The sequence below is a fragment of the Xyrauchen texanus genome, chromosome 28 (assembly GCF_025860055.1).
Source record: "Xyrauchen texanus isolate HMW12.3.18 chromosome 28, RBS_HiC_50CHRs, whole genome shotgun sequence".
NCBI classification, from domain to species: Eukaryota; Metazoa; Chordata; class Actinopteri; order Cypriniformes; family Catostomidae; genus Xyrauchen; species Xyrauchen texanus.
The window spans coordinates 9,430,619-9,456,886 of record NC_068303.1 but is presented as its reverse complement, the minus strand read 5'-3'; the positions used below and the strand labels follow the sequence as shown (position 1 = coordinate 9,456,886).

At 35.8% G+C, this 26,268-nt stretch overlaps 1 protein-coding gene across 8 annotated transcripts in view; it reads left to right on the top strand.

The window, feature by feature from the left end:
• The window catches only part of reps1 (RALBP1 associated Eps domain containing 1), a 29,638-nt gene that overhangs the window by 1,011 nt on the left and 2,359 nt on the right, over positions 1 to 26,268 (top strand). For 2 of the 8 annotated variants that reach the window (XM_052095622.1, XM_052095616.1), the window contains exons 2-19: positions 6,238 to 6,361; positions 12,643 to 12,836; positions 13,579 to 13,735; positions 14,396 to 14,517; positions 16,164 to 16,329; positions 16,434 to 16,497; positions 16,737 to 16,891; positions 17,811 to 17,932; positions 19,798 to 19,878; positions 21,903 to 21,990; positions 23,187 to 23,285; positions 23,373 to 23,469; positions 23,672 to 23,802; positions 23,910 to 23,977; positions 24,572 to 24,745; positions 25,199 to 25,288; positions 25,366 to 25,517; positions 26,067 to 26,172. In XM_052095622.1, the coding sequence (XP_051951582.1) occupies positions 6,238 to 6,361; positions 12,643 to 12,836; positions 13,579 to 13,735; positions 14,396 to 14,517; positions 16,164 to 16,329; positions 16,434 to 16,497; positions 16,737 to 16,891; positions 17,811 to 17,932; positions 19,798 to 19,878; positions 21,903 to 21,990; positions 23,187 to 23,285; positions 23,373 to 23,469; positions 23,672 to 23,802; positions 23,910 to 23,977; positions 24,572 to 24,745; positions 25,199 to 25,288; positions 25,366 to 25,517; positions 26,067 to 26,172 (2,190 nt within the window). The remainder of the gene's footprint in view (positions 1 to 6,237; positions 6,362 to 12,642; positions 12,837 to 13,578; positions 13,736 to 14,395; positions 14,518 to 16,163; positions 16,330 to 16,433; positions 16,498 to 16,736; positions 16,892 to 17,810; positions 17,933 to 19,797; positions 19,879 to 21,902; positions 21,991 to 23,186; positions 23,286 to 23,372; positions 23,470 to 23,671; positions 23,803 to 23,909; positions 23,978 to 24,571; positions 24,746 to 25,198; positions 25,289 to 25,365; positions 25,518 to 26,066; positions 26,173 to 26,268) is intronic. The other 6 variants (XM_052095619.1, XM_052095621.1, XM_052095620.1 and 3 more) reach the window with 6 other exon arrangements.

Genomic DNA, 26,268 nt, shown 5'->3' with positions numbered 1-26,268 from the left:
ATTGGATGAATTGATCCCAGGAGGTATTAGCTAATAGTTATTCAGATGTTGTGATGTGACCCTTTTAGTAAGGTAGATTATAAAACCGTACTTGATGATTTGTTTTGATGATTTGGATTGACAAAACAATCTGATGGTCACTTGCATATAATTATTATACAGCTACAATGCCTTTACATGATCTATAGACAATGCATATAAAAACAAATTCTGCTCTGACAGTTTTGCAAGCTGTCAAGCATCTTCTAGCTAGAGACCCTTTCATGGTTTGGTTTTTGAAGTGGCTTAGAATGGATTCCGTTTCTTTACAGTGTGGTGATTTTTTGATGAATTATGTCAACGCTCATCAAACTTAGCTGTGCACAGAGAAATATCTGTTAAAAAATAAATGTAATTGTGCAAATTATGACTTGTCCTATATCTGATGCCAGTGTTTCTTGAAAAGGTAAATCATTGATTTGCCAGTAAAGAGTGTATCTTCTTTTACTGTACGTTAGATACAGTGTGTGACTGAGCAATTTATAGTCTTTTTTTAACAATTGTTGAACAGTGATTTTTTTTTTTTTACCTTTGCCATTCAAAAGGCCTATATTTTGTGAGAAAAATATCAACATGTTCTTTCTAACAATTTTTTTTTTACAGCAAATATATAGTGTAAAATAAGAATTTGGTTAAAGCTGCACCATGTTACGCTGTGCTCTCTAGCAACATCTGTGCAAGCAATTTGCAGAAGAACATTTTATGTCAATCGTGTTTCGGTACTTCACCTCCAGAGGATGAATCTAATGATTTAAGCTTACCAGGACATTGCCTGTGTGTGATCATGACTGGGAGATATTCAGAGCTGGAGTCAGAATGTGCATTTTTCATGTTGATATTATGTTATACAATTAAACATTTAAAACTAGTGTTGTCAAAAGTACCGGTACTTTGGTACCAAGTCGGTACTAAAATAAAAAAGATGTAACTATTACAGTGTTTCTACAGTACCTTTAGTACCGAGCACCAACTTAATTCATTACCCGCACACAGTCTTACTTACACACGACTGCTTTCAAATGCTCACATGCTTATTTGAGCATGTATGGGATCAAAATCCTGCCAAATGTATTACGATCACAGATCCAAAAATAATAAGCGTGAATCAAAAAATAAGCACTAAAATAAATAAAAAGCGCAGATCAAAATAATAAGCACATATAAAAAATAACAAGCATGAATCAAAAATATATAAACACGTTTAAAATATGCTGTCTGACAATTCCGCTTGCACTGTATTTTTCTTTGCTTTTGTTTCCAAATTCTGCGCCTGATTTTCCAAATCTTGTGAGTAGAGTTTCATGTAAATCAGGTGGTGTTTTGCATCCCTATTGGACCACTAGTTCTTGATCGACAGCTCCTCTAGATTATAATTTGAAGACGGGAGGTGATGTCACTTCAGTGCAACTCCGACAGCTGCTGCTCAATATTATATTATTTGTGGTTGATAGATACGCTGCTTGTGTCTGTTTTGAGTATTTTCTGCCAGCTCTAGGAAACAAGGTGTTGTCCGAGTAGGCCATTATCATACTCAGTTAACACATGTATCGAGTCAGCTGAGTCAGCTGAGTCAGCTGAATTTAGTTAGCAGAGTCTTTAGTTTAGGCATTATTTAAGACTTCCTTGTTTGTAGGTGATTGGGTGCATATCTAAAAAACAATGCTGGGTTGGTATGGATGTTTTATGAGTGTTTTTACTAGCTGTACGAATGTAGTCGTGTGTTCCGATCTGCTTTTCCATGTTGCTGAATGTGCCATTATGTACTGATTAGGGTTGCAACGGTATGAGATTTCCATGGTATGATAACCGTCTCAGAAAATATCACGGTATACGGTATTACACAATTACTATTATTAGAGAAAACAGAAGGGTTATTTATTTATTTATTTTTGAGCAAACACTTTATTATAATTGAAACTTGAAACCATTTATTTTATTGAAGTATGTGTTACACTTTTAAGAATGATGCGGCATCCACTCTTTGTACATATGTGTAAAAAAAAAAAGTCTCCCTTTTGAAAATAAATAAATAGAAAACATAAGAAAGCTAACAGAATTATAATAAACAGAATTATAAACATTTAAAAAATATCATGTATCTATAACATGTTATATAACTGAAGCATGTTCGTTTACATGTTAGCATAGCATGTTAAATGAACTACTAAATGAAAAATAACATCAGCTGTGTGAGCTTTTGGAGTAATGTCCTATGATTATTAATAGTTAACATATACTGTAGGTGCACGACAGCACAGCCAGACTCCTCCTGTCTTTACCTTTATCTCAGCGCTTCTCAACTGGTTTTGCTTCAGGACAGATTTTACATTGGAAATCAAGTGTTGACCTGCCATAGAATAAACATAACCTGTATTTAATGTATCCTGGGTTGCATTTCCTTTTATGTTGCATAGTTTTGTTTATGGTTTTCCAGTACAAAAACATGCATCATGTGACATTATTTTTGTTGATGATGTCAACAACAAAATCTACAGGAAGTTTTCTCTCCCCTTTTAAAAATTGAAGAGCATATTTACTTATATGAGCCCATTATTATCTCGTTTGTTAACTAATATTACATATTTATACACATATTACACAGAAGGAAAGGCTCCTCATTACCATGGTTAGGTCAGTGTGCTAGTCTTAAATAATAATAATAAATTAATGTATTTATGAAAAATAAATACTAGCAGAAACACATCTTGAAACTTTAATGAAAACTGCCACTGTTGATATAAAATTATGTCTAATAGATTCTACCTTTAGATTATTTCATAAGAAACAGTTGGGTTTTTTTACTCATGTAAAATCCTGAAACAAATTTGTAAAGGTGATGTGTGTAATTATTAATATTTTTAACTATTTTGGAAGTAGTGCATGGGGGGCTATATTGTATTGCTTTTGAGATACAATGTTCTGCATTGATTTGGTTTTTGTATCTTTTAAGCCCAGAAATAGTTTTGTACTCAATTTTCTGAAGCGTATCTGTGACTAGTGAGACTATTCTGCAATTGCCTGAGGTATTATATTGCTCTACAAAGATAGATACTTTTCTATCAGGCATTAAAAAACTGAATAAAGGCAGAGATTATAAATGTATTTTGCCATCTCTACTTCCCTGTTAATTTATTATTCAGTTTTAATAATAATAATAAAAAGAAATATATAGATTTTTTTTATGTTTGTCGCAAAGCGGGCGAGTTTACTTTTTTTTTTTTTTCTAAAACTTTACCCGTTTACATGCTAAAAGAGTCATAATGCGGGTCTCCTCGATGGATTGACTTTCAGCACACAACTGAATAACACAGGCTGCATTGATATGATAAAGTATTACTGCAAGAGTTAGATTAACATACAGGTGCGAAGGGACTTCAGCATTTCTAAATTGCACAAATAAAAAATACATGTACATATTCGTCTCTGGCTTGCTTTTGCTCGCATGTCAACGATGCCGAGATCTACTTTTATATTTAATTTAATCACTGAGAAGGTTTACCTGCAAAGTAGCACCAAACATCACAAGCAGTCTCAAGAATGGACACAGAGTAGCCATATAACACTTTTCTTTGAGCAGAATATTGCACTACAGATCGCTAAGTTTGTTCAAAGGGGTGCATGGTTGCCAGATTGCACAAAATAAGTATAACATTAGGTGGAATATTTCCAATTCGATGACTTTGCTTAAATTAGTTTGTTGTTTTTTTTTTTTTGCAGCATATTTTAAATGTGTTTATATATATTTTTGATTCATGCATTGTTATTTTTTTATCTGTGCTTTTATTTTGATCTGCGCTTTTTATTTATTTTTGTGCGTATTATTTTTTTATCTGCGCTTATTATCTTTTGATTTACGGTTGTTTTGATTCACATTTATTATTTTTGGCTCTGTGACACATTTGGTGGGATTTTGATGTGCTCTGTTACTCCTTTTATACTGAAATTCACAACTAATCAAATTCAAATCCTAATATGTCCTTGTGTTATTATTAAACTGCGAAAAACCGCGAAATGCTGCAATCTTAGTCCGTATGAGATTTAAATGAATATGTGAAGCAGACCACTCATACACCGGAAACTCCGCGTTGTATGAGAGATGACAGAGCAGAGCACTAATCCACTCTGAAGCGTTATTTTTATATAATTAAATCACAGCATTTGCGCTTTATTGATCAAACTGGGCCATTTAGCAAACTGTATATTCTGGTGAATTAAATACTTTATAAATGAAAACTACTTCCTCCTTTATTTGGAACAAGACAAACAATGTCTAAGTAAATAAATAAATAAAAATAAACTTGTTTTCAAAAATCTAAATGTGTACTTATGCTAAATTTCACAGTATGCCACATTTCAGTTTGAAATGTTGTTGACCAATATTATTATTATAAACAAAAAAACTTCTCAAAGCAATGTGACAAAGAATATTAAGCATAAGTAAAAAAAAAATCCAACGAAAATAAACACTTCTTGAAGAAAATAAATAACAATTCTAGCAAAATAAATTACTGAATTAATGCAGGGTTGATCTTTTGGCTTTCATAATATTCTTTTGTGCACCTTGTTTTGTTTTGAGGTGGTAAAACAGATTGCTTGTATTACGAGTGATTATCGTCATGGGACACATTTTGCAGAATACATTATTCTGCTCTGTGCCCACACAACAGATATTGCACCTGTTTTAATAACAAGTTTCTCTTCATTTTCTTGATTTGTGTGGGAGTCATCCTGTTCTATGGAGATGACTTTCTCCATTTAGAATTTTTCTGGGTTCAGATTTGTTTGCTCTTTTGAAGCACCAAATGCAAGATGAAGGTCATTATATTAGCTTGGGTGACAACAGGAAAATCTCAGAATAAACCCTGTCCATGTTTCTTCAATTCTCTCAGTCTCATGTGAAGCCCTGCCCACTTATAGATAAATCCAAGCTGCGCACATGGATATTTACATATCAAAATATACACGATATAGCAAAATCTCTATCAATTGATACTTTATATTGTCGCCCCTACCTCTAATGCAGTACTAAAGGGATAGTTCAAAAATCATTTTTATTATTATATATCATTATTTTCTCACCCTCATGCCATCCCAGTTGTGTATGATGTTCTTTCTTCAGCAGAACATAAAGATTTTTAGAAGAATAATTCAGCTCTTTAGGTCTTTCCAATGCAAGTGAATGGTGATCAGTACTTTGTAGCACCAAAAATCACTTAAAGGAAACAAAATAATCCACAAGAATCAAGTGGTTAAATATATATCTTCTTAATTAGATATGATTTTCTTAGTTCTCCACGTTCACGTTCAGATGTGAAACTAAACAAGCACCACATGTGGCTTTCAAATGTTGAAGTGAAATTGCAAATCGGGATTTAGAGTATAATATTCTTCTAAAAACCTTTGTATGTGTTCAGAAGAAGAAAGAAAGGCATACACAGTAAATAATTAAAGAATTAACATTTTGGGGTGAATGATCCTTTTAAATGTGCACTGTAACTGTAACATTTGTCTTTGTGTCATCTTGGACATTGGATTTACATTGACACCTAGCGGCTTGGATGTAACATCTGTAGTTTTCATTTTCAGGTGCCATTGTAGAAATTTAGTATTCACAGTCAGTCTTGATTACTTTAATCAGTGAGTGAATGTGTCAAATAACAGGACGTTTGCTGAGATTAAGCGAGTAGTATTCGGCTGGCCATGTGATTCTAACATGGCAGCCCCCATGTGCGGACCCTCTCCATGTACAATAAAACTTTTATTAAGGTTATTGATATTACTGGAGTCTTCATTTTAATGTCATGATGGTCATGATTTCCTACATATTTTGCTAAATTAAAATTCATGTCTTTAAGAGTTAAACTTATTAATGAGGAAAAGATTACTGAGTGTGCCTTTTTATAGAGAATTTTTTAAAGTTTTGGTGGAGGGAGAATGCCAATCCAATGTGGATTAGAGGCGTAGACTAATTGGCTTACATTGAACCCCACATTCTATGACAGTTGAACAACTATGCCACTTTTGTCTGGCTGTGCATTTATTGTCAATTTGTAAGTTTATATTTATATTGGTTGCAGAACTTTACGAGGATTGATTTATGTTCATCTCTGGTCATGGTATTGTATGGTTTACCCTAGTTTTGTGTATAGATGTTATGTTTTTTATTTTTAAATGAGAGATCATTTTTCATTGTTTTAGATCACTGAACTCTGCGGTGCCACACGTCTCGGCCATTTTGGTCGAAGTCAATTCTACATTGCACTGAAGCTCATAGCACTGGCCCAGTCTGGACTGCCTCTGCGCATGGAGAGTCTGAATAGTGGTGAGTAGAAACAAACCTTTTTAAACCCTGTTATTGATCCAAGCTGTTCTGCATGTGTACACTTTATGCATAATATCATGATGTTCTGTTCCTCACTTTAATGTGAAGCTATTACATCCATGCAATTCTGCAGACACTCATTTTGCAAATGAATCCATTGTGGCAGTGGCAGCTATTACATAACAAGAATTAGAGGATAATCTTAGTGCCTCTTCACTGAAAAGGACTGGATGTGTATATTCCAAACACAAGGGCCTTTTTTAATACTGGTGTTTGTGTTTGGGTGTAACGCAAGTCCTGCATTGCTAGGATGTGTCTTTAGATATTATTTCTTAATCTTTTTAGATGATTGTATTATGAAAACATAATGTTACGTTCAGAATTTAAAGCTACGTTCCCAGGTCCAAAAAGACCATTTGTTGAAAGATGCAAAAACTTCTCACTCTGATGTCAAACAGATACAGAATAACGAGAATTACCATTCTCATGTACATGTCAACATGCCTATTTTGGTTTCAGATACTTCTTTTGTCCACTCCCGGTAAAGTGAAAAGGAGAATACAGGAAATAGAGGCTATTATTTCAAAACACCTGGAGTATAATGAGGAAAGGTTTATCAAAACGTAGCTCCTGCTGCTTTGCATATCCATCCAAAGGATCCCAGTATTAGAAATTAGAAAGTGACTTTAAAGTGAGTTTATTTTTTATCAAGATCCCTGATCATTTCAGTCTGATCTTAACAATGTAAGTGGCACTTTTCAGCATAGATTGTTTTGTGAATCTGTCACAATGTAATAAATGCTTGGCAAAGAGGCTTTTCTTGAACGATGGGGCATTTAAAACCATAGTGGTCAACAGCACAATAATAGGTCACAAGTAAAAGTGCAGCAAAGTGCTCATTTTCAGTTTCTCATTTCACATGGGAAGAGGGCATGAACTTATCAATCTTAAAGGCACCGTAGCAAAACACAAAGCCTGATTAATTGTAATGGTCAGAGAGAAAATGGCTGTTTCTCTGTTTTTGGCACTAAAAAAAATCTTTAACATTGTTGAAAAATGGGAAAATAAAAATGACTATGGGAAAAAATAAAATAATAGTATGTGTTATATGACCCCTTTAAATGATTACAATTTATTACTTCCTCATTGCGTTTGTGTATTCTTGTAACCCATTTGCACCTGTAAGCCATATGCAAATGTATTGTAGAATGCGTGTTTGTTTATTGTATGTCATGTTTCTCTCGCTCTCTCTACTAAATATAAAAAAGCTGAAAAATACATGTATTCACACATTATATTTATGTATTGTGGAAGCAGACAATTTAAGCATTTGTACAAAAGAAAAAGAAGCTTAAAAGTCTAAATATTTTTTTATTTTTTTTATTTCCATTTTATTGAATATAACCCAGTTATTGGCCTACGTCTGTTTTACATGTTGGTGAAAATTACTAATCCACACATTGGAACACAAGAAATCAAGTTTCTTTCTATAGGACTGAAAATCCACGTCTCTCTGTGCATTTCATCATCATCTCTCTCCGTGCAGCGTAGTCTGTTTAGCATGCATGCACTCTCGTAAAGGGACAGAGCACTAGTTTTATTCCCACTGTAAAAAACAAACACATTTTCTCTCATTAATTCACCTTTACAGATGAAGCATTGAATGATACTTAATAAACTTTGTTAACCCAGTTATACACATGTCTGGAAATCCATAATATTAATATTCATTTAATTAGGTAATGTTTCAAAACGTAAACATTATTTTGACATGATAATGGCGTTTGAAATGAAAAGACGCAAGATCACTATGGCTTTTAGGCTATTATTTTCAGAGCTGTTCGGGTGCAGGTTGAAGATGTATATTTAAACAGTCTACTTCATATCATCCTCATAAAACACCTGTTACATGTCTCATTTCTGGACCATAAAGGTATTTTTGTTTTTGTAATTTTTATATCAGTCAGTGTTGTTTTTGTTTGGTTTGTCGAATTTCATGTTATAAACACATCATTAATTCACAGATTAGGCCTAATATCTACCTACTGTATATTATACATCACAACCGATTTAGTAGCAAGTCTGTTCTCTCAGCCAACAATCAAATCTTTAACTCTTTGATCCTTTTCGTGAAAACACTACACATGGGCAAAAGTAGCATGACCGCATGACTAAACGGGTGACCAAAAACCCATTATCTCCTCCACAGAACTCTTGGCTTAAAAGCACATGTGTAAATGGCAGGACGGCTGAGGTTAATATTATGTATTTATGAATTTATATCTGTAAAGGGCATATATGGGATTACATAAGGCATAAATCATAACTTGCAAATTATAAACGTGATAAGATTTTGGGGGACATTGTATTTAAAAAAACAATTCTCCACTTTTTCTCCCCAATTTGGAATGCCCAATTCCCAATTCTACGTCCTCATGGTGGCGTAGTGACTCACCTCAATCTGGGTGGTGGAGGACGAATCTCAGTTGCCTCAGTGTCTGAGACCATCAATCCGTGCATCTTATCACGTGGGTTGTTGAGCGCGTTACCTCGGAGACATAGCACGTGTGGAAGCTTTAAGCTTTTCTGCGTGGCATCCACACACATCTCACCACACGCCCCACTGAGAGTGAACCACATTATAGTGACCACTAGGAGGTTACCCCATGTGTCTCTCCCCTCCCTAGCAACTGTGCCATTTTGGTTGCTTAGGAGACCAGGCTGGAGTCACTCAGCACATCCTGGATACGAACTCAAGACTCCAGGGGTGATAGTCAACTTCTATACTCGCTGAGCTTCCCAGGCCCCTGGGGGACATTGTATTAAATAAATGATATATGCAAAAATATTTATTTTCAGACATCATTTAAAGCCATGGTGGTATAAGTTCAAAGTAATGCTCACTGCAAATCACTGAGATAATTTTTTTTCTCCATTGTGATGATTGATGTGAACATTAACTGAAGCTCCTGACCTGTATCTGCATGATTTTATATACTGCTCCCACACGATTGGTTGTAACTATTGATCTCCTTGGATTTTCACACACAATAGTCTCTAGACTTGTTGTGGTGAAAAGAATAGCCTGTTGGTGCTGTTTTGGTGGCACAAGGGGGACCTACACAATATTAGGCAGGTGGCTTTAATATTGTGGGATTTTGTACAAAAGGACAGGCTTTCTTTCATTAAAGCACTTTCACAAGATGCTCTGTGAAAATTCACATGCAGTATCATGATTATATCATAATCATCAGGATTTGCACAACATTTCACTCAAACTGTTATATTGATAATATAATCTGTAATGAAAAATAAACAATTAAATTAGAAAAATGCATCTTATTTCTAAAAAATTGAATCATTTTGGGGAGGATGTCAGCACAGCCATTAACCAGGAAAATAAAAAATGGCACTCCATGTCAAAAAGGTTACCGACCCCTATTGTATTCACAGGAAGAAATTTTGGGAGTCTAAAATGTATATTACCTATTGACACACTACAGATAAAGATATATATAACCATCTTAAGGCAAATGTTTTTGTTAAACATCTTATGTGCTATGACCAAGACGTTTTCACAGTACTGTGTATATGTATGTATGTATGTATGTGTGTATATATATATACAGTGAGGAAAATAAGTATTTGAACACCCTGCTATTTTGCAAGTTCTCCCACTTCGAAATCATGGAGGGGTCTGAAATTGTCATCGTAGGTGCATGTCCACTGTGAGAGACATAATCTAAAAAAAAAAATCCAGAAATCACAATGTATGATTTTTTAACTATTTATTTGTATGATACAGCTGCAAATAAGTATTTGAACACCTGAGAAAATCAATGTTAATATTTGGTACAGTAGCCTTTGTTTGCAATTACAGAGGTCAAACGTTTCCTGTAGTTTTTCACCAGGTTTGCACACACTGCAGGAGGGATTTTGGCCCACTCCTCCACACAGATCTTCTCTAGATCAGTCAGGTTTCTGGGCTGTCGCTGAGAAACACGGAGTTTGAGCTCCCTCCAAAGATTCTCTATTGTGTTTAGGTGTGGAGACTGGCTAGGCCACGCCAGAACCTTGATATGCTTCTTACAGAGCCACTCCTTGGTTATCCTGGCTGTGTGCTTCGGGTCATTGTCATGTTGGAAGACTCAGCCTCGACCCATCTTCAATTCTCTAACTGAGGGAAGGAGGTTGTTCCCCAAAATCTCGCAATACATGGCCCCGGTCATCCTCTCCTTAATACAGTGCTGTCGCCCTGTCCCATGTGCAGAAAAACACCCACAAAGCATGATGCTACCACCCCCATGCTTCACAGTAGGGATGGTGTTCTTGGGATGGTACTCATCATTCTTCTTCCTCCAAACACGATTAGTGGAATTATGACCAAAAAGTTCTATTTTGGTCTCATCTGACCACATGACTTTCTCCCATGACTCCTCTGGATCATCCAAATGGTCATTGGCAAACTTAAGACGGGCCTTGACATGTGCTGGTTTAAGCAGGGGAACCTTCCGTGCCATGCATGATTTCAAACCATGACGTCTTAGTGTATTACCAACAGTAACCTTGGAAGCGGTGGTCCCAGCTCTTTTCAGGTCATTGACCAGCTCCTCCCGTGTAGTTCTGGGCTGATTTCTCACCCTTCTTAGGATCATTGAGACCCCACGAGGTGAGATCTTGCATGGAGCCCCAGTCCGAGGGAGATTGACAGTCATGTTTAGCTTCTTCCATTTTCTAATGATTGCTCCAACAGTGGACCTTTTTTCACCAAGCTGCTTGGCAATTTCCCGTAGCCCTTTCCAGCCTTGTGGAGGTGTACAATTTTGTCTCTAGTGTCTTTGGACAGCTCTTTGGTCTTGGCCATGTTAGTAGTTGGATTCTTACTGATTGTATGGGGTGGACAGGTGTCTTTATGCAGCTAACGACCTCAAACAGGTGCATCTAATTTAGGATAATAAATGGAGTGGAGGAGGACATTTTAAAGGCAGACTAACAGGTCTTTGAGGGTCAGAATTCTAGCTGATAGACAGGTGTTCAAATACTTATTTGCAGCTGTATCATACAAATAAATAGTTAAAAAAATCATACATTGTGATTTCTGGATTTTTTTTTTTAGATTATGTCTCTCACAGTGGACATGCACCTACGATGACAATTTCAGACCCCTCCATGATTTCGAAGTGGGAGAACTTGCAAAATAGCAGGGTGTTCAAATACTTATTTTCCTCACTGTATATATATACTCATACTCATACTCAAAATGCAGTTTCAGATTAAAAAAAAAATAAAAAACAGCAACTGACTCCTCCCCCATCCCTCCTGGAAAATACGCCCCTAGTGTCACGTGACTATGCAAAGAGACAGACACTTCTGAAAATTCAAGGTATGTAGATAGTACTGTGGATATGACGGATAGTCATGGTTTAATGAATAAATCATGTAAGACAACCACAATTTTGTACTAGCAGGTTCGATCATTCATTTGTTTAGACTAATTGCTTAATTATCTGTGAATGATGGAAACTGCTTACCTTCATCTTAATTAAAATTATTTCTGATAAAGGCCGAGTTTTTATTTTGTGTGTGAGCACAGTACATTGCGTGAAAACAGGCGTACAGGAACATCCCTTTTTTCATTTGATATTTGTTTGACTATAAAGGTTTCCACATTTTTCTCCATTCTGACAAAATAAACTTATATCCAGGCTTCCTACATTATGACATAGTAATGTGCAAAAGGAACATAAGTGCATGGTAAAATATACAAATCTGAAAAAATAAATAAACAATTAAATTAGACACATTTGTAGGCCTATTTGTAGTACAATGTACAATATACACAGTGCCATTCTAAAATTACATTTAAATTGACAACCTGAGTTGATTTTTATTTCTACTCCCTTTCTTTTACATCATTCATATATTTCATGTGACAATAAAATATCAAATATTTTGAGTAGTGATGAAGCATACAATACCTATTTTGCTTTGTAAGGCAGTGTTTTGTTATTGCTGAACAACAAACACATTTGATGTAATATTTAATTAATATTTTCATTAATTTCAGATGGCAAAGGCTTTGAAGAAGGTACAAGCATTTTAATTTTGTTCTAAATTTCAGCACCATTTTACATTGTGTGGAAATTTTTCATTCATTCTGTGGATTCTGAAAACGATCGGCCGATTAATCAAATATCGGCCTGTTTTCCCACCTCAGTTATTGGTATCTGCAAAACCCACTTTTGGTCATCCAGAAGTCTAACATGGAGCTGTGTTTATAGTCAGGGGTCTGCCCCTTCCTCGCTTTGTGATGGGCAAAAACGAGCTGGAGACGAGGCATGCGGCCATGTTTGCAGATGCAGAGAACCAGGGGCCCTTCTCTGGCATCATCCCCAGACCTCCAGGCAGAGTGCAAACCAAAAAAGTGTCAACCCATGAGATGATTCAGCCCTGTGTGCCCACCGTCGATCCCCAGGTACTCTGTCAGCATATATCTCACTTACTGTCATTGGAATGGTCTCAACAACCTGATAGTAAATGTATATTATATATGTTCGCAGCAGCTGCATTTGCTCACTAGATAACTCAGTGTACTTCCCTGATCCTCAGTGTCTAGTTTCCTCATGGGGCTACCAATTTGAGACCACATGACAAGCCAAATTCTACTCATTTTATTTCTATTACTCCTGATGGAATAAATTAATCATGGCTGACATCAAAATGCACATTTCTGGAATGGCATTGGTGACTAGTAACTTTTGCTTTAGTGTGATGCCGCTGGGTGCCTGTCAGTATTATTAGTTGACAACTGTCGTTTTGGTCAGTGAAACATGAAAGGTTTCTGAGTGCACCTTTAAAGAAATGCTTTGACAGTTATTGGTCCTAGAAATTATATACTTGCATAAAACTGCAATTTCTTTGAATTTTTATTTGAGTAATTTGTGCCCTTTCAACTGTTGTGATCCCATCACCTCTCTGAGCTTAATGTGGTGTAATGGTAAAAGATCTGAGCTGAAAAGGGTTGTAGGTTTGAACACCGCAAGGGGAGATTCATGAACTATGTGCCATGTAGCAATTCACTTAACCCGAGGTTCCTCCACTGCCTTTTTTGGATCTAGTAAATTACTTGCCAGCTAACTGTGTATCTGAGTTGTTATGAGCCCATCTGCTTGGCTGGAAGTCAAAGAATAATTAATTGTGTTTAACTCTGGCTCCAGCCGGACACCACGTCTCCTGTAGTGTCTCCACACCAGTCCCCTCCCACTTCGCCCCATGTCTGGAGGAAGCACAAACGGCAGGCCAGTGGTGGAAACCTGGACAGACAGCCCTCCGTGCCGGGAGTTGTTTGGCCAACATTTAGAGAAGCACAGCCAGGTATTTAATGTCTAACACTCTGATTTTATTTCTATACAACTTTTGATTTTAAAAAGCATATGCTAATTAAGTGGTAAGTGGTTAGCACTGTCGCCTCATAGCAAGAAGGTCCTGGGTTTGAGTCCCGGCTCAACTAGTGCCTTTCTGTGTGGAGTTTGCATGTTCTCCTCCTGTTTCCCCCACAACTCTAAATACATGCAGGTTAAGTGAATTGGAGACTCTAAATTGCCCCGTATGTATGAGTGTGAGTGAGAGTCCCCAAGCCACTGGGTGTTGTGTCAAGAAGTATTCTGGTGTAAAACTTAAAAAAATTATGGGAATTTTTGTATTACATACAAAATTATAATTTTTTTCTATACCATATTTTCCTGTATTATCATAATGGTTTCACTAAGAATATCATGGTTTAAAAATGGTTACTGTTGTAAATCATTGTAAATGTATTGCCAAGGCACACAAAATGTATTGCAAGGGAACGCAAAACATAAATAAAATTCCCACCCTGGCTCAGTACAGACCTGTCCTGTCCTGTCCTGTCGGGCTTGATTTTGCTATAGGCTGACTGTGCTTTATACCTCACTTGTTTTAGTTTGTCCTATTCCATTTAATACCCTTTTATCTCTTTGTCCTTCTTCCCTTTTTCACTCGGTCTAACCTCAGGACCAGTAACAGGTGATGGGATATGGTCCGCCCACTCACCCCCTCCTGTCCAGGAAAGCTGGGTCAGCTTTACAGACACGCCCCCTTCTAGCACACTTCCAATGCAACCCTCCTCGGCTCAGGTACAGCAGCAAAGGCCTACATGTATCCATACATAGTCTGTCACCACTAGCCACTACCTAGGCTTCTGTGGTAGAACAGATGTTTGCTTTTGTGTACACAGCAGCACAAAAGCAGGCTTTATCCAATATTTGCCAAAGCCCAATATATGGATTCAAGATATCTTTTTAGAATAACCAGTTACAAGGAATTTGAATCAGAGTTAGTCGAGTAATTATTAATGCTGTTTAATTTAAATGTGTAAATGGCCCTTGCAAACTTGCAAATGTCTTTAAATATACACTTCAGTCAAAACGTTTGAAACACTTGACTGAAATGTTGCTCATGATCATAAAAACCTTTTGATCAGAAGGCGTATGGTTAAATGTTTGAAATTAGTTTTGTAGACAAAAATATAATTGTGCCACCATATTAATTTATTTCATTTCAAAACTTAAATTTAATTAAATAAAAGTTTTTGAAATTGATGACTTGGACCAGATAATAAAGAAAAGCAGCCAATAAGTGCCCAACATGGATGGGAACTCCTTCAGTTCTGTTTAAAAAGCATCCCAGGGTGATACCTCAAGAATTTGGTTAACTTCTTGGTTAACTTAATGTCAAGAGTACTTGAATTTGTCTGCAAATTCTAGGCAAAGGGTGACTACTTTGAAGATGCTAAAATATAACACAATTTTGATTTATTTTGGATTTTGATTAGTCACAACATAATTCCCATTGTTCTATTTATGTTATTCCATAGTTTTGATGACTTTACTATTATTCTAAAATGTGAAGAAAAAATTATAATAAAGAGTTTTATAGTTGCTTTTTTGCCATTTTAAATGCTTGCTTGTCACCATTTATACAGGCATAATGTTATATTTTTAAATTACCTTTGACTGTGCTTACTCTTTAATGCAACTGAAAAAGTAATGAAACCAGTCTTTTTAGTGTCTGTAGTACTGATTCCATTATTTCTGTTCTAATATTTCTGTGTAATAAATGATTATTGCACGATTACCTTAAAAAAACTTGAAGGAATATTTACTTAATTGACAAATACTTTGTTTAATTGTATCATATTTATATTAACATTAACAGTTTTTTAGTTTAAGAAGTGTTCATGAACATGAACAAAACAAGTTTTTGCTATTGTATCGAAATTGGTATCAAGAAATTTTGCAGGCACTGATATTGACTTTTGGTACCATGACAACTTTAACCTCAGAGAATTAGGTACTTAAAGCTTCAACACGCAATCTGGACAAAATAGCTTAAAACAATATTTGGGTTCAATACAAGTTATGCTCAATCAACAGCATTTGATTGATGGCATTTGATTTGTAGCATGTTGATTACCGCATCATCCATGCACAACTCGCCACACGCCCCACTGAGAGTGAGAACCACATTATTCCTTCCATTATTGCGACCAGTTACCCCATGTGACTCTACCCTCCCTTGCAACTACAGTGGTGGTATTCAGCGTCTTTGCTCACTTTTTTCAAAGAGTTGGGGCAAGTCAAAATAATTTTTGCGTTTAGCAATATTATGCCACAAATGCTGTCGATTGACCTTAACTTGTATTGAACATGGAATATTACTTAAAATGTGCTTAAGATAATTTATATTTTTCCCACGTATATGTTTCTACCATGAATACCAGCCGGAGAGCATTACAGGACGAACTGTGCTGTCTGCATTGAATATAAATGAAATCCAAAGACAGACCAGCGGTTACGATGACCCCTGGAAAATCACAGATGAGCAAAGACAGTATTACATAAACCAGTTTAAGACCATTCAGACTGATCTCACTGGTTTAATCCCTGGTCAGTGAGTTCTTGTTTTTACAGTCACTGCATATTTTATGTAAAATACTGCTTTCAGTTTATAACTTAGCGGCCTAAAAATGTATCCGTCCTCTTTTGTTCAGGCTCTGCCGCGAAGGAATTCTTTACGAAGTCGAAACTGCCTATTCTAGAACTGTCTCACATTTGGTAAGTAGTTTTATACAGATTGTTAAATCTGGATGACCATGATGTAAGTTGTCATGAACATATAACCGCAACACATTAGCCCACTCCATAACAACATCAGTTGATAAACTTAGCCATCTGCTTTTGTTTGTGTCCTGTATTTGTAAAAGGAAGTTCTCCCTGATATCTGCCTCTCAGTGCTTCCTTGTACCTTAAAATATTCATCTTATCAATATTGACAAGCCTGCTTTTCCTTCCAGGGAGCTATCAGATTTTGATAAAGATGGTGCACTGACCCTGGATGAATTCTGTGCTGCATTTCATCTTGTGGTTGCAAGAAAAAATGGTTATGACCTTCCTGAAAAGCTCCCAGAGAGCCTAATGCCAAAGCTTATTGACTTGGATGACTCAGCAGGTAAGCAGAAAAGCCTCACACTGACTGCAGCTTATTTCACAACGTTTCACAGACACAGATAAACTCTTTTCTGAACATGATATATAGAGGCCTGTGCATTTTAAGTACAAATTATAATTTCCAAATGCATGGACATAAATAAGGTTTTTATGGGCCGTAATAAAAATATCATGTGGCCACTTAGTCGATGTGCTTTTTAGATTTGTATTAGCCAGACCAGCCCATTACAAGTAATTTTGTTGATTGCTCGATTTCTATTTGTCGCAACTCATTTGTCCAAAATCTTATCCTCATAGGTCTATATTAAACATAAAGTATGTTCTGATTGGTTGTGATTTGATCGCTTCCTAGCTTTTTGGTTTCATTGTAGGCAAGGAAATGCATTGCTTATTGTTGCCATGCACATGGTTAGGTTAAATTGAAGTAGCCTTAAGTTTTTGATATTCTGAAAATGTAAGGAAAACAGGAATAGTAACACTATTATAGGAATACTTTTTGCTTATTAAATTGAATCTTAATTTGAGACCATAACATGAGAGTCCTTGCAAAGTTTCATGATGTTCGACCACTAGCGCCACCTACTGGTCAAATGTTACAGCTAGTGGTTAAATAGACTCAAAAACTTTAAAATATTGTGATAATAATGACACTTATTGTGATAATACTTTTGGCCATATCACCCAGCCCTAATGTGCATGCTGCTGGTGTGCTAATTATTATTATTCCTAGTTCTATAAGGTTCTATACTCTGTTTAGCCATTTTCCAGGTCTTTTCCATAAGCAACATTTTCAAAATCAAATATTTTAGATGGATTGTGTCCGTTGATAACGGATTCACAGGATTTCTCTATTCTCTTTCAGGCATTTTGTACAAAGTCAAAAGTCTGGACAATCCTTCTTATCTGTCTGTATGTTTCAGGAGTCCCAGAACCTGTCCCTGATGTGGGCTTCTCTGCTTCCCCTGTGGAGGTCACTCCAAACAAGTCTCCGTCCATGCCTTCCCTGAACCAGAACTGGCCTGAGCTCAACCAGAGCAATGAGGTTTGCAATATTCCATATACTCTCATTCAGTGTGAAAAAAATTCTCTATCACTGTTACTATTCTTCCACTTCTGGGCGGAAGAAAAAAGGTGCTGGCAAAGCATACTTTCATCTTCCCACATGTTACACCCTCAAGAGAATTGTTTTGACACGCAGTGCTTCGCAGCGTTGTCAGGGAACGCAGGGACCTTGTTGTCAAAACAACTTGAGTCACTGTTTTGTAAATAATTTATTTAAGTCTAAAATTAACCTCCAGGAATGCCATTAAACAAATCATAAAATAGCATTCGCAATTAACTTCGATAATATGATGTATTTCTTGGAGAAACTGAATATTTAGTGGGAAATAATGTCAGGATTTGATTAGATCATGGGTGTTCTATACCATCATGATGGGCTTTAATATTAATGGTTAATATTATACTTCGCAGCCCTTACATGCACAATCATGTCAGCCCGAAGTCGTTTCAAAAGCTGAGAACGTTTTTACATTGTGATTATGAAAATGTATGAAAATAAAAACATTCCTTTAGAGTAACATGAATCGTACTAATGAATCATGCATAGTCAAACTAAGGACATTTATTAAATGAATATGTCACCCATAAATTATGTTTCTTTCATCAGCATATATTAACCCTCATTCCATCCCAGATGTCTATGAGTTTCTTCATTCTGCAGAACAAAAATGAAGATTTTTATGAAAATGTTTCAATGTCAATGAATGGGTTAAAAAAATTTAAACTCCAAAAAGCACATTAAATTAGCATAAAATTAATCCATATGACTCCATAGGTTTAATTCATGTCTTCTGAAGCGATCCAATCAATTTTGGGTGAGAACAGACCAAAATGTAACTTTTTACAATTTTTACTGTCTATTATTTGCCATTGCAGTCTCGTGGTACAATCATGATTTCAAGCTCGATTACACAGATGTCGCAAGGAAGTGTAATCGAGCTTGAAATCATGATCACAAAAGGAAACTGTAGATCGCAAGATTATAGTGAAAATTTTGTTACATTTTGGATTACTTTTATGCTGCCTTCATGTGCCTTTTGGAGCTTCAAAGTTTTGAATCCCATTCACTTGCATTGCATGTACCTACAGAGCTGAGATATTCTTCTAAAAATCTTTGTGTTGTGCAGAAGAAAGTCATACACATCTGGGATGGCATGAGGATGAGTAAATGATGAGAGATTTTTTTTTTATTTGTGGGTGAACTATTCCTTTAAAAAAGTAAATGGGGTTGTTTTATTTCATGCTGTTTTTAAAGTTGAAGTGAGTATTATTTTGTGCTACTTGTGTTACCAAACAGTATTGCCAAAACTCCTCCCCTCCCCCTCTGTCATCGGTCAGGCAAACAGGTAGTTCTGCCCCAAATTCACGCCATTGGTTGAGCCGATGTTGCTGTGTATAATAAATGGCTTGCTTGTAGTTGTCTCTGCACATTATGGTGGGACAGGAAAAAGTATTTTAACATCAAGAAAATTACATACTTCACCTTTGAGTTCTTTTAAAGGTGAAGTAAAACAAATTTTAAATTGTTGCATTCAACTGAAGCTAATTAAAGATTTCTCTTTTTGATAAACCCAATTTTAATTACCATTAACCTTTTTCCTCCAAGTATGAAAAAGTGTTACATTCTCCCTCTCTGCCGTCATGAATTAGGAAAACAATAGTTACTTAATGGACACTAGATCATGTGCACCAGCACAATCGATAATATAGCAGAGGTTGTACTTCCTAGAATTCTCTTTCTACTCCTGTCAGTGATAGTCTTTTGTTGTATTATGGCCTCTGTTTGCGTGTGTTAGGAGTAGAGTGGCTCCGCCATGCTGACATGTCTCTGCTCTGTCTCTCCAGCAGTGGGAGACTTTTAGCGAACGCTCCTCAAGCTCACAAACTCTGACCCAATTTGATTCTAACATTGCACCAGCTGATCCTGTAAGTCAATCACTCAGTGCTCTTTCATTATTAATGATATTCATTAACCCTGTACTTGAAATTTCCTCTGAGAGCGCATGTGCTCAGGATAAATTCACAGCCACAGTGCATCATCAGATGATTCTCTTTTTTTTTTTGCTTGCTGAGCTTATTGATAATTCTGTCATGCTCTTCCTTTCATATCATGTAATCCAAACGATGACTCTGCTGGCTGTCCTTTGACAGTGCTGTTTTTAAAGTCTTTTCATGGCATATGCATATCATTTGATACAGTGTGTCTTTAGTTTTTATAACCCAATCCCAGGTTCTTAAAAGAATAATTCACAAAAAACAAAACATCTGTTTTCATTTTCGCATTCTCATGTTGTTCCAAACCTGTATGATTTCATTTTTTCAGAATTTTTTATTCTGCCTAAGATCTCCTTTTATATTCAACGGAAGAGAGTCATACGGGTTTGAAACATGTTAACGAATGTATAGTTAATGAAAAGTAAAATAAAATCTAACTAAAACCATTTTCGCTAACTAAAATGCAAATAAAAACATAAATTATTTAAAAAACTAAACTAAAATACTAACTACTAAATATTAATTTCAGATTCATTTCAGTTTTAGTTTTGGGAAAAATAGGACACTTTTGGAAATTTTACATTTCTTGGTACTTTTAATTATGATCCAAACACACATAACCTGACATTATGCCTTTGAAGAAAGCTTAGGATTTCTTCTACCTTAAACATAAGGAAAAATAAATACATTTTTAATACTGAGAAGTGTATATTTTGTAACAGTTTTACGTCATACATAATTCATTATGTAACATTTACAGTTATTTTCTTTCCCATTGCTTTTCCTGCCGGTGGTCATTAAATGAGCTCTGCCACACATCCCAATGTAAAAATCTTCAATTTAAAACCACAAAAGAAAAGAAGAGAGAGAGATTTTTCCCCAAAATTATTATTCTTTTATTATTTACTCACCTTCATCCCACCCCAGATGTCTTTACTTTCTTTCTTCTGCTGAACACAAACAAAGATATTATAGAAATATCTCAGCTCTGTAGGTTCATACAACATGAGTCAACAGGGTCCAAAGCTTCGAAGCTCTAAAAATCACATAAAGGTAAAAAAGTAATCCTTAAGTGGTTTAATCCATGTCTTCTGAAAGGAATCTAATCAGTTTTGAGTTAGAACAGCCCAAAATGTAACTCCCTTTTCACTATAAATCTTGCAGTTGCAGTCTACAGGAAAGATCACCAATGAGAATGCTGATGTCAAGATTTATAGTCAAAAAGGATGCTTACCTTTATGTGCTTTTTGGAGCTTCAAGGTTTTGTACCATTATGACTTGCATTGTATGGAACTACAGAGCTGAAATATTTTTCTTAAAATCTTTGTTTGTGTTCAGCAAAAGAAAGTCACACATCTGGGATGGCATGAGGGTTTGTAAATTATAAGAAAATTTTCATTTTTGGGTGAACTAACCCTTAAATGGTTTACTTCCCAAAGATTACTTAAGAAAGGGTTTATAATCATTTAAGGAAATTCATATGGATCCAATGGGGATCAAATTTAAATGTCCATTATCACTTTATCCATATTCACCCTATGTTATACATTTTGCAACATTTACAAACCAAATTAAACATGTTAATACAAATACATAGAGGTAACAACAAGGCTGCCCTGAGAAATGTAATGATTTTAGACATTTTTAAATGTTACCAGTAAATGCTAAAAATAACTAAAACTAACAGACAAACTGTGAAAACTAAAACTAAAGCTTATTTGGAATGATAGATTGGCATAAAATAGAAATAAAAACTAAATTAAAAATCCAAAACTATAATAATGACATGAGGGTGAGTAAATGATGACAGAATTTTCCTTTTTGTGTGAACTTTCTCTTTAAGTATAGCGCCTGCTTATTGCTCTATGAATGACATGTTTGATCTTCATTGCGTTCAGTAAAAAAGCAGTTAGAGCTTTACAGCTGCAGCTGTTGATATGTTTGTTTCATTGTAGGATACAGCAATAGTCCACCCTGTGCCAATTCGCATGACGCCCAGTAAGATCCACATGCAAGAAATGGAGCTCAAGAGAACTGGAAGTGGTACGTTCTTTTACAAAATGTATATTGATCTTTAAAAAAATCAATTTGTGAGGTTTATGACTGAATTATAAGAAACACCTTTCCATTGTAACATTTGTATTGATTCCTCTTTGTTATTTGATGTGTTCAATCTTAAAGGAATAGTTCAATCAAAAATGAAAATGCTGTCATAATTTACTCATCCTAATAAGATATTTTGAAGAATGTCCTAGCTGCTCTTTTCACACAGGGCAAGTATATAGTTATAAAAAGGACAAAATAGCACCATAAATGTAGTCCATACAACTTGTGTGCTACATTCCTCATCTTCTGAAGCCATATGATGCTATGTGTGAGGAACAGACTGAAATTTTCATTTTTAGGTGAACTATCACTTTAATTGTTTTATGTGAGCAATTTGCAGTCTGAACATCTCTTAAAGGTATAGTTCACCCAAAAAGGAAAATTCTCTCATTTACTTAACCATATGCCATTCCAGATGTGTAAGACTTTCTTGATTTTAAGAAGAATATTTCATCTCTGTAGGTCCATACAATGCAAGAGAATGATGATCATGCCTTTTTAAAGCTCCAAAAATGAGATAAAGTCAGCATAAAAGTAATCCATATGACTCCAGTGGTTTGTTGGTAAGAACAGACCAAAATGAAACTCCTTTTTCGCTTTTCATCTTGACAGTCTTCTTGGCAATAATGATTTCCAGCTCTATTACAATTCCTAGTGCTTGATGCATGCATACAGTGCTAGATGGCACTATAGGAAGAGTAATCAAGCTTGAAATCATTATCGCCAAGAATACTGTCAAGATGTACAGTGAAAAAGTTTACATTTTGGTCTGTTCCAAAACCAACTAGATCTCTTCAGAAGACATTGATTAAACCACTTGGGTCTTATGGATTAAATTTATGCTGAGTTTATCTTCTTTTTTGGAGTTCTGGTCACAATTCTCTTGCGTTGTATGGACCTAAAGAGATGAGAGATTCTTCTAAAAAAAATCTTTGTTTGTGTTCAGCAGAAGAAAGGAAGTCATACACATCTGGGATGGCATGAGGTTGAGTAAATGATGAGAGATTTTTGGGTGAACTAATCATTTAAAGGAGTGTTTCTTCACAGAAATTCATCATTAGCACAGTTGCAGAGTGTAAATATATAATATCTGGGTTTTAAGTGGTTTGGTTTATTCACTGTTGCTTTTACAGAGCACACACATCCAACTAGTCCACTAATGGCAAAAGCACCAGAGCTCACGGATGAGGCTAAGCTAGCAACAGCAATTAAGTTTCCTGGTACCACTGTCGGTAAGTTCATTTGGGTTGTTCCAGGCTCATTCTGAGTTGAAAGCATTAAAGTGTCTGAACGGAAATGTTCTCATGTAATGCTTTCAGACCCATTAGACTTCCCTCCTACACGAGATGGCTATAGCAGCTCAGATTCATTTACATCGGATCAAGAACCCATTTCCAGTGCTGTGAACAGGCAAAGGTAAGTCTGCTGTTTTTTTGTGGATGGCACATTGAGATGGCAATTTTTCTTCTTTTTTAGTTAAACATTTTTTTTAATTGTTGTTAATTGGAGGGTTCATCTTTGTATGCTGATGCATACATGGGTCCTGAACAATTTGAGAATTCAGGGTTGTGTTGAAGTTGCCCACCAAAAACACATTCATTTTTAATTGCTTTTGCAGGTCTCATTCTGGGACGTCTCCGGAGGGACTGATAGTTGTGGCTCCGCCCCCACCACCACCCCGCCCCAACGCCTCTCACTCACGGTCCTCCTCTCTAGACATGAACAGAACCTTTGCTGCCGTTCCTGCAGGTAAATGTGCACATCTAAAAATGCTGCTATCAGTTAGCCCTTTGCTTATTGTTAGGTTTGTGTGTGGTTGGAAAAACTGAAAGTCTATTTTGTAACTATTTCTCCAGCAGGTTCTCAGCAGGCAGGTGTAGTGGCCTTTCCTCCCGCAGTGCCACCTAGACCACTGCCCACACAGGTACAGCATGGAGTTCACAACTAACTAATGCAATGGGTCACAGGTCTGTTCTGATAGGGGCATTCCAAATATGAAAAAGAAAAACAGGTTAAAAAGTTGAAGGTTGAACTTAACATTTTCATTTCAAGTAATCGATAATTATTTTATTTTTTTATGTGTTAGAGTACTCGAGTAAAACATTACTCTAAACGCCCATCCCTATTTTTTATGTCACACTTTGTAAAATGGCTAATACTGTATAAATATAATGTTTGGGTTCCTTCTGTGGCTGTATGCATTTACAAAATTGTCAGTTTTTCTATTCAACCTGTGAATTTTAATATCCTTGCATTTGTTGGGTGAATGCAGTTCATGGTAATGTTAACATATTTCAATGTTTGATTTTAAGAACATTTTTGTTAATTTGGTAGAATAAACAGTTTTGGTATTGTGTTTGGTGACTCTTAATGTCCAAAGTAAAATCTGGAACCTGATGCAAAATCAAATGAGAACCACTGATTTAATTATTATGTTTTTTGGGCTAAGTTGGACTATGGAAAACTATTTATTTTTTGTTTGGAGAAATTATGCAATATGTAATGTTAAAATTTGCAGACATCAGTGCCACAAGGTCACCGTTCTGTAGAGGGAGACGGTCTTCCAGTACATACCAGCACATCACCTCATCAAATACCACAACAGCCCAACTTTGCTGACTTCAGCCAGTTCCAGGCTTTTGCTGTGGATCAGCCAGCAGATGATGCAGAGATACTATCAGACAGTGGACAGGTAAATAAACATACATCCAGTCAACATAAAACCACATCCTCAACACATTTGACCTCTGTCTGTAATGTGATATGTTTCCAAAATTAAGACGGATATTCAATGGGGCAAAAATGTAGGCTGGTGCTTGATTTTATATATTAGGACTTGTTTTGAAACATGAAAGTGCTCTCTATATAACAGTTAGTTGAAGGAGAGGGGCTGAAAAATTAGAGAGCTTGGTGGCTTAAGACAAAATAAAAAGTCATTTTAGAGGCAGAACAAGTGATACATTTTTGACAAAAAAGAAAAATCATGGGCATAACATGTATCAATTAATCTTGCACAATAAGACCAAGTGTATTCACAATGTAAATAGGGTTATAAAATTGACTTGGTCTAAATTCTGTACTGAGCAGTTGCACTGTTTGCTGTGCCTTTTGATTATTTTAAAATATTTTGCTTTATTTTGTACAGGCAGAAAGATGTGCAGAAGCTACAGTGACGATTAGAACAGTGAAGAATGACGTTCAGGCAGAAGAAAAAAATCCAGCCACGGTCAGCTCTGTAAGTCAGTCTGTACCAGCCAGTCTTTCATATTCCATATTGCTTTTGCACTGTTGTTAATAATTACATATTCTCAGCAGGCCAAAGTATCGACTCCATTGGCCCCGCCTCCCAAACCCATCCGTCGAAGACTGAAATCAGAAGACGAGCTCAGACCAGATATAGAGGACCTCCCACAAAAGTCTAATGTCATAGCCACTGTTCTAGCAACTCAGCCCTCAATTCCACGGTACGCTCGCAATCGCTCAGAATGCTTACACTGGGGTGAATCTCAAGAAAACTGTCAAGAAATGTCAGTTTCATTTGAGCACAAAAGAAAAGGAAAAAGTTGAGAAATGATATTTGAGTAATGAAATAAACGTAGAACTAATTCCTGTGTAAAATTGTTTGTAGAACCATTTGTCCATAAATTCTAGCATTGGACAGAATTTACATGAGAACAATATACACAGAAATGTGTTCTGCCTATGTGTCATGAATAAGGTGTTACTTTTTATTTTATTTTTTTGCATTTCACAAGGTTTTGATTTTTCACATAACAGTAAAGATAATTGGGGGGAATGTAGATAATTATTTTCCAAAAAATGTCACAATGCTTTTTTTTTTTTTCCTAAAGGTAAGAATCATATGTTTTGCAAAATTACTATTATTTTGTCATTTTTTTTAGTTTGGAGTGAAATATGAACCCGAACATTTCTCTGTGAAATTTACCCAGTGATGTTCACAATATTGCTGTGCTGTTATATGTGTGTCCTCTAAATTTTCTGTTTAAACACAGGTCTTTTGGTAAGGATAAGAAGGCCATCCAGGCGTCCATTAGAAGAAACAAAGAAACGAATACGGTTTTAGCCAGACTCAACAGTGAATTACAGCAGCAATTGAAGGTATGGTGAGACTTCTCTGACTTTCAATACCATTTTTACAAGACAACATGTATAAACCTCTAAACAATGACTTTTCCTCAAATTTTGTCTTCTTAG